Source organism: Gastrolobium bilobum, unplaced genomic scaffold (assembly GCF_033153095.1).
Source record: "Gastrolobium bilobum isolate Gb01-03AN ecotype WA unplaced genomic scaffold, APGP_CSIRO_Gbil_v1 utg9986, whole genome shotgun sequence".
In the NCBI taxonomy this organism is placed as follows: Eukaryota; Viridiplantae; Streptophyta; class Magnoliopsida; order Fabales; family Fabaceae; genus Gastrolobium; species Gastrolobium bilobum.
Window position 1 is genome coordinate 181,413 of NW_026896004.1, and position 9,406 is coordinate 190,818.

The 9,406-nt window shown below is 42.9% G+C and overlaps 1 protein-coding gene across 1 annotated transcript; it reads right to left on the reverse strand.

The window, feature by feature from the left end:
* Positions 1-285: 285 nt before the first annotated feature.
* Positions 286-2,382, reverse strand: LOC133297227 (adenylate kinase isoenzyme 6 homolog). The gene is made up of 4 exons (XM_061496326.1): positions 2,264-2,382; positions 1,812-2,021; positions 778-923; positions 286-693 (listed from the first exon to the last, which is right to left on the reverse strand). Exons 2-4 carry the CDS (start codon positions 2,010-2,012, stop codon positions 507-509), a joined length of 534 nt encoding a protein of 177 aa, XP_061352310.1. The 5' UTR covers positions 2,013-2,021; positions 2,264-2,382; the 3' UTR covers positions 286-506.
* Between the last annotated feature and the right edge of the window lie 7,024 nt (positions 2,383-9,406).

The following is a 9,406-nucleotide window of genomic DNA, read 5'->3' on the forward strand; positions in this document are numbered from 1 at the left end:
TAAAATAAAATAAAAAATAGCTTTAGAGTTTTCACAAACTTAAATTATTTCGTACAACTGTATTTAAATGGAAAAATAACTTCAGGCCAAGTTCAATGTATATTGATCTTCATGAGACAAACCAAGGCCTACTTTATTTCTTTAAAAGAAGAAGTAATAGGAGCTGTATGGCTTTGGTGGGAGTGACGATGGTGGTAATGAAGTAACCAAAGAAAAGCAGAAAGTTATACAATACTCAATCTTGTTTGCTTAAACCTCCCTTACCTATTGCAATTCGGTATCACAAAATTTAGTAAAAGTTGAAAATTCTTTTGGTTATCAAATTTAAAACCCATAATATAAATATCTCAAAGTACATGCCACACCTAAATTTGTAAGAAGAGGTAATTCAACAACATTGCAGGTCCAGGTATCAGTTCATCATGAAACCCACAATACTTTTACTTATACTCTCACAACCCAGTATGTACAAAGCACTCATTTTTATTTTTATTTTTTTGTTATGACTAGGACGGGGAAGGCCAATTTCTGACCCAATCTGTCAGAGTTGCAACATTTCTATTAATGTCTTCAATAGTATCACTCTTCAATGCAACCACTCTGTCCTCCGGGTAACTTTCTTTAGCCTCCTCAAGCAGAACTTGAAAGATTTCACATTCAATATTGTTGGAAAGCTTTGAATCATTGTACCCCCTGTCACAGAGAGAAAGTTTATGATGAAACCGATGATAGAATTGCAAAACCAAAACTCAACAATAGAAACGAGTGCTTCCATACCTCCTGCTCAAACGGTCATACAAAATGGTGTTATCAGTTTGAAGCACAACCACACAATCAAACCATCGCTCAGGAAAGAAATCGCAGCCATGATAGTCCACAATGTTCCCCCCCTCTTCCATAACATCCTCAAGTTCATCACAGACCTACAAGAACCATACAAGATACCCTCGTAAAACCCATATACCGGGCAACATACACATGATGACAACATATGTATCAGCAGTGAGCATAACATCGAAATTGCTTCATGTAATTCAACAACACAACAGATCCTAGAGCGGTTCAACATCAAACTAAAAAATCTTAACACATAATTGGAAAACAAGTAGGTTATTAATACTAAATCAAAAAGGGACTTACATTTTCTTGTGCAACTAAAAACCCTCAGAAAATACAATTAGATTTACATATCCAAAAGTATTAACAGACAAATCATCAGAAGAATAATCAGTTTCAATGAGGGGAAGGGACAAGGACGAATGCAAAAGTATTAGACATTTAGACATCAGAAAAATAAGAATAAATGACATGGACATGTTGGCCAGGGGACATGGTATGTTCAGTGCAGGTCCTGAAAGCTACTTTCACCAATGAGCTATGTATTAGAGTGTAAACCTTTCCCATTCCCTTCAACCCAATCTTGTGATTAGTAATCTCCAAGAGATATATTAGAAATTGATCCAGGAATATTACAAATATTAAGTAGCATGCATCTTTAACACCAATGAAAGGAACCATGATATAGTCTCCAATTTCATGCACATTATATCTACCACCTCAACTTCAATAATAATCAACATCCTTTAGTTTATATTCTATATTGAATCTATCGACCTAATATATACACATTGTCAAAACAAAATTAATTAATAAGAACTCCATCAAAATCCATATGATATGCCGCTCTACGACAGACTCCATCCAACCTTACTAACAATTTGATCTTAATTGTTATGCACCTATGGCTATAGCCAAAAAAACAAAAAAGCATTTGAGAACGATATTATTAAGTATAAAAATTGGTTACATACCAAGTCTTCATTAAGAACATAACAATCAAGCTCATCATCCCAGCCATCATGCAAGTTCTTCTCTTTGACCAATTCCCCAACATTGATGTGGCGGAGCTGTGTGGCTTCTGCTAAAGCCATAGACATGGTTGTCTTTCCTGTCCCTGGTGTCCCAGTCACCAGAATGTTTGGTCTCTTCCTCTTGCCACTTTCTTCCACCATCACTACAACCTGCAATAGCAAACACACACTTTCAATTCAAGTTAGCCAACATTAATAATAAATTAAACACTATTAATCATAGAATAATTCACGGTAAGAGAGATGTACGAACAAATCTTTAAACACTATTAACCATTTACAGAACCAACAAATTACTTTTTCATGCTAAGATCCTAATAACATGTAAGAAAAAACATTCAAAAAGAAATAAATAAATAAAATATCCTTCCTTGTAACCGCTTTTCACTAACTCTATTCTTTCTGGATTGATCTTGCTTCCACGTGCAGTACAAGTCGTGTTCTCCCACACCGTCGACTCACGAGAACGGTGGCGATGCGGTGTTGTGTCAGAAGGGGAAGGAAGTGAGTGGTAAATGGGCCGAGAAGAAATAAACAAACCCTAACCCAAACCCCTTGAAAACTCAAAGGCCCAAGTCCATCAAGATGCACCTCTATCTAAAAGAACTTAACGGGTTAACCCGTCTCGGTGAGTGATCAATTAATCATAATTGGTTAAAAAATAATCGAGGTCATAAATAATCATAAAGAAGTTTGGTTATCATAATCATAGCTTAAAAATTTTAAACTTTTTAGTCATGTGATATGACATTGTTGGATGATAATATAGAATACATAAACTAACAATAAATTAATTTTTAAATCATATTCATATAAACTGTACTTAATTATAACATAATTATTTCATAATATATACTCTGTTTACCAAGAATAATTCATGATAACTATGCTTCTTGGACGAAAATAATTCATAAAAAATTGTTAGGAGATAATATTAATCATTTAACCTCGCATGGATGTTCAAGACTAAAACTATCTAAATTATCTAAATGTCATACATCCGATTAAAAAGAGTTACATGACTTTATATATAAATAATAACTAGGATTTTCTCATCTTGCTCTCACAAAAAGCCACTCTTCTTCCCTTACACACACACAAGTGTGTCTATATATATATATATATATATATATATATATATATATAAAATTGTTAGGTCCTGGATAGACCGTACTGCTATACCGTATAGTATGCGTTTAGAGATAGTGTATATCAGATGTATACTAGGCTTATAGTCGAGGTCTCAATCACTGCGCACAAGCAATAGGCTTATAGCCAAGGGGGTGGGTGTGTGCACAGTGCGGGTAGTATTCGTAAATAGGTCAAAAGTGTGTACCTGGGGTTCTTAAGCTCTTATTTATAAGGATTACCTTCCTAGGCTTGGGCCTTTTGAGCTCCCCAGATTGCATTAGGGTTCAGCTCCCTTTATGTTGGGATGTGATCCTTATCTTGTGCCATTTGACTGTTTAATGTTGTTGAGATATTCATGAATCTACCTCTTAGTAGATTCTTAGGTGAGTAGTTGGGATATGATATTCATATCCATAACAGTTGCCCCCCAACTCGGTATTCCGAGGCTTGGAATGCCGAGGTGTTTGCTATGTCATCTCGAATTTGATTCACCCGAGTTCACTCATTTCGGTATTGCACCTTCGAAAGTTCGGGTCCACCACATTACTTGGAATCACTTTTGCTGAGGTCGTTCGCGTGATGCTTTTTGATCTTCCTTGGTATTGTATGTTGAAATCGGTTTTTAACATGTCGGATTCGCCACGAGTCTGTCTTATGCCTTCAGGCATTATTTGTTCCGAGTTTCGCCTTAGTTATGTCAGGCCGAATTGAAGTTCTTGGTCATGTTACGACTTTCGGCTGCGACCTCGTGGCCAAGCTCATTTTTTGACCTGCGCCATTAAGGCGAGTTTGGAGCTCGGAGCGTGAAGTTTGATCTTATCGTATCATCTTAACCTTTTGTTTCAGGCCCTGCTGAGACGGTTACCACGATCCACGTGTTCCGCATCTGTTGGCAGTTTGTGCATCGTGCAGGGCGCGCCGTCCTGACTGTGTGCAGGTCATGATTGTGCTTATTAAATGTGTGCAGGGGTGATTTTACCATTTGGCCCTTAACTGCTCAACCGTTTGGGGTCTTTTCATCTTCGCGCCTTTGGCTCGTTTCCCTTTAAATACCATTTTTCAAAATGGTATAGGAGTTTTCTCCTGGCATTGTTTTCATCAAGTGTTTTCCTCTCTTTGCTGTTCTTGGAGGTTCTCATTGAGTTCGCGTATTCTCTAGCTATTTCTATGTTGCTTCATTCACCTTTTATTCAGGTACTCCTTTCTTCCCTTCTTGTTTTTGCTCAACTTTGGCTTAGTTATCGCTTGTATTTTATTTTGGTTTGAGCTGAGATTTGGAGAGTGGAGGGAGGAGTCAGTTGTTTCCTTCGAGTCTTCGTTCGAGAGTTTTGAGGGAGTTTGCCTGTAATTTGGGGACTTGACTATGGGTACTCCCAGCCCTTCTTCGGGTCCGGCATCTGGCAGAGGTGGTGAGGATGACGAAGAAATATTGAAACGACTGCCTCGATCTGTGCAGTATTGGTTTTATGGGAGAGAGTACACCGAGGAGGAGAAGCTTCAACAGCTTCTCTGCGGTCATCGAGGAGGTCGCCAGAGTTCCCCAGGTGGACGCAGTAGAAGAGGTCGGATAGAAGGGGGTCATCAGCCTCAGCTTAACTTCGGCATTAGTGGTCCTTCTCTAGCCTCGAATCCTTCGACGGGTGGGTTGAACGTTTATGCTGACCCGATTCCTTTATCCTACATTCTACCGTCATCTCAGGTCGCCCATGGTCCGAGGTTCGTTTTAGGTCGGATTCCTCCCCTTCAGCTGGATGATAGTTCTTCCAGCCTTTCTTCATCTGAGTTGGGTTTTCCAGAGTCGCATACCCCTTCTGTTTTTGGCGATTCGGCTTTAAGTCGCATGCCATTTCTCGATCTAGTCAGTAGTTCTTATAGCTCCATTCCGTTTTCATGGAGTCCGCGCTCGTTGCCATCCGAGATCGGATTTGGCTGATTTTTATACTGATCCTCATCCTTCGTGTTCCACGACCATAGCTATGGAAGCTTTTGACGTCCAAAATTGGGTTCTTCTTGAGATTCTTCACATGCGATCTACAATGTCTCCTGACGACGTAGCCCAACTTTCAGTTGGAGACCCTAGTGGGGTGGATATGCTCCCAGCAGGTGATCATCCGGTGTGTGCGGGTCCTATCTTGGAGGAGCCCCATTTCTTTTACTTTTACTGGGATCTGATTACCAAGTTAGGGATTCAGTTTCCCTTCACCGAGTTCCAGATGACCGTGATTCGTAGACTTCGGATTGCACCTTCGCAACTGCATCCCAACTCCTGGGCTTTCATCTGGGGTTTCGAGCAAAAGTGTGCATACCTCTGTCTTCCTTGTACAGTTTGCATTTTTTTCTATTTCTTTGATGTATATACAGCTCAGACCGGGGCCGAGGCGAAGGAAAGGAAAGGTTGGGTTACCCTTCGAGGTGCTCCGAATCGGGGTATTTTTTTCCCTATTCCCAATCTTTCAAAGGTTTTAAGGAATCCTACTTCAGGGTAGTGGCTCGGTCTGACTGCCTCCCCTGGTTTGCCTCGTCTTGGTTAGACGGAGGGGATTTGGCAGGTCGGTTTGAGCTTTATTGGACGTAAAAATTTTATCAGCGGCGTCCTAAAGACTACGCTACTCCAGGAGTAGCTCTTTCCGATTTGGAGAGGCTGGCAGCGTCCGTCTTGATTGGTTACGCCCGCGAGTACGGCATTGTCGATTTGGGTCGGATTGTAAATAACTTTGGAGAGGATCTCCTTTGTGAACTTGGTATGTGATTCTCCTTTATGACCTATTTCCGACATATCTCATGATTTGGATTCTAATCTTAGACTTTTTTTTGCTGTTAGCATGACAAGTACTGAATATAAAAAAAATTTGCCCAAGAAGTCAGGAAGAGGGAAGGCCAAAGAAGTCTCCACTGCTGATACCGAGGTCCCGAAGAAGTGGCGGGTTGTTGCCATGCTTGGCAGAAGTTCGGCGGGCGGTGAGGTGATTATAACTGACGTTTCTTCTCCTTCCTCCTCGCCGCTTCCTCCTCCTTCCACCGCTCCTCAAGGGACCCTGATTACTCTAGAGCCTGGGGAGTTGTGGAGGGTCGGGGTTTCTGACCGGCTTAGGGCCGCCCTGAAGCCTCCTCCGGAGCTCATTGGTGGCTCGGGCTTGACTTCTACTGTGAGGGCCCTGCTAGTGCGGTTGGAGGAGGACTCATTGAAGGCCACCTCTTTACTTCAAACCTTCCAGGATCTCAATCAGAGGCTCGACTTGTCTGTGGATTCAAACTCGTCCCTCACTATTGAGGTAGGGGAGCTGAGCAAATCTAAGTCCGATCTGGAGATCAAGGTTCACGAGTTGTCCTTCGAGCTAGACAAGGCTAAGAAGGATTTGGAGTCGGCTACTGCCAAAGCGGATGGATTGAGTGCTGAGAAGGAGGTTCTCTCAAAATCTATGGCCGACAAGGATGCCCAAATTTAGAGGCTTGAAGCCGACTTTGAGGAGGCTAAAGCCGTGGTCGTAAATGCTGCCACCCAAGCCTTTGACAATGCTGTTGCACAAGCCCGGGTTCTGAACCCTAGCCTCATTACTGATGGCATGGATGTGGCATATGATGTAAAGGATGACGCTATTGTTCCTGGGACTCCGGATTCTGAATATGCTGATGAAGAGGAAATCGGAGCCGAGGTTCATGTCGCTAACACTCCTCGTGCTATGGAATGAAGGGGTCAGAATGCCGACTTTTATTTTGTACTTTTGTTATGGGGCCTTTGAGCCCCTTTTTTATTTTATCTGGACATATTTGCCGCTTTAGGTCGGCTTTACCACTTTGTGCACTGGTATTATTTTTCCGAGATCGTTGTTTTGCTAAACCTTTACTTATATGTTCGAGGTTCGCTTTCGATCTCGTATCATTCGACTTGCGATTGGCCGAGGTTTCATTTAATCGATCTAGGATTATGTTTTGTTCGTCAACAAAATTTTCATTCCTTTGTTTGATCGTGAAGCGCTTATGGCTTCAATTACTTGACTAGAAATCGATACGCATTGATAACACAATTGAGGTCACTGCTCATTTTATTTGCATTTCAAAAGAAATTTGTTTACAAGGCCGAGCTTAAGAGCTCGTTTTATTTGCTTCGAAATAAATCTACCTACTGACTGAGCTTAAGAGCTCGTCTTATTTTCGTAGAAATAAAGCTATCTATTAACCGAGCTTAAGAGCTCGTCTTCATCACGAAAGTCGGACTTGTCGCCTAACTATAGTAGACCTTTAGCTTGTCCGTGTTCCAAGTTCTCTTTACTGGCTTCTTGGAGATAGTTTCTAAGGAATAAGCTCTTTTTCCCAAATTTTCCTTGATTTTGTAGGGGCCTTCCCAGTTTGCGGCGAGCTTTCCATCTCTGGCATTCTCGTTGCCGATGTCCGCTCTCCTTAGCACCAAGTCGCCCCTTTGAAATGACTGTGGTCTGACCTTCTTATTGAATCTAGCAGTTACTAGGCGTTTCACCATCATATTCTTGTATCTGGCGTTCTCGCTGCATTCGTCCAGTAGGTCGAGTTCCACAAGAAGTGCCTCCTTGTTTTGACCTTCGGTTCCTTGTAATCTTTGTACCCTCTTCCAGGATGGTTCGCCGATCTCAACCGGAATCATGGCTTCGCACCCATATGTCAGCTTGAAGGGGGTTTCTTTTGTGGCAGATTGGGTGCTTGTCCTGTAACCTCACAAGACGAGGTGCAGTTGTTGCACCCAATTTCCTTTGGCTTCGAACATCCTTTTCTTGAGTCCGTTGATAATCACTTTGTTGGCAGACTCGGCTTATCCGTTAGTCTGAGGGTGTTCCACTGATGCAAACTGATGTGTGATATTGAAGTCGGTCATTAATTCTTGGAACTTTTTATCAGTGAACTAGGTCCCGTTATCTGTGATGATCTCGGCAGGAAGTCCAAATCGGCTAATCAGGTTTCTTTCAAAGAATCTCTGTATCCTTGCCGAGGTAATGGTGGTGAGGGGTTCAGCCTCGATCCACTTGGTGAAGTAGTCAACAGCCACTATCAACCACTTGAGTTGTCCTTCAGCCGCGGTAAAAGGTCCCAACAGGCTCATCCCCCATTTGAAGAATGGCCATGGTGTCGTGATTGTTTGCAGCTCTTCGGGGGGTGCACGAAGGATTAGCGTGTGTTTCTGACACTGTTCGCATCTTTTGACGTGCTCCTTCGCATCTGCTTCCATGGTGGGCCAGTAGTATCCTGCCCTTAGTGTCTTCTTGGCGAGAGCTTTTCCTCCCATGTGGTGTCCGTTTATGCCCTCATGGATCTCAGCCAACACATATTCGACTTCATTCTTATTTAGGCATTTCAGAATGGGTGTGTAGAAACCTTTTTTGTAGAGTTGCCCTTCTACTATGGTGAAGCAGGCTGAGTTCCTCACGAGTTTTCTGGCCTCTTGTGTTTCGTCTGGCAGGACTCCTTTTTCCAGGTAGGCCACTATTGGCCTTCTCCAATCCTCAGTCTCGGTTATCATCATGACGCAGGTTGGCTCCCAGATGCTCTGTTGTATTACAGTGCAATGGTTTCCTGAGCCTTTCGAGCTGGCGAGTTTAGATAGGATGTCGGCCCTATTATTCTCGTTCTGAGGTATGTACTGGACTACCACCTCGTCAAACTCGGCTAATAGCCGCTTAACCTGTTGGAGGTACTTCATCATGAGGGGACCCTTGGCTTGATATTTTCCCGCAACTTGTGAAGTAACCAGTTGTGAGTCACTCATGATTTTTATCCTCCTTGCTCCGTGCTCTTTTGCTTTCACGATCCCGGCAATGAACGCCTCGTATTCAGCTTGGTTGTTTGAGGTCAGAAATTCTAGGTGAAGTGAGTGTTCAACGGACTCTCCTTCAGGGCTTTCAACGATCACCCCGGCCCCGCTCCCCTTAGAGTTCGAGGATCCGTCGACATATATTGTCCAAAGATCTTCATTCTCTTCTCCCTTTTCTTTAGATGGGGTTAGCTCCAGGATGAAATCGGCCAACGCTTGCGACTTAATTGCCTGCCAAGGTTCATATGATATATCGAACTCGGAGAGCTCGACGGCCTAGTTGATCATCCTTCCTGCTAGGTCCGGCTTGTGGAGTACTTGCCTGATGGGCTGGTTTGTTCGCACTATGACTCGGTGACCCTGGAAATAAGGTCGGAGCCTCCTTGCCGTGGTAAGCAGGGCGAATGCAACCTTTTCGAGCTTCTGGTAACGAAGTTCCGGTCCTTGCAATGTCCGACCTACAAAGTAGATCAGCTGTTGTGACTTGTCGGTCTCTCGTACCAAAGCGGCACTGATGGCCTCTACCCCCACTGATAGGTACAAGATCAACGTTTCTCCAGGCTCTGGCTTTGACAGTACGGGAGGGGTGGCTAGGCAATTCTTAATATTTTCGAACGCCTTTTTG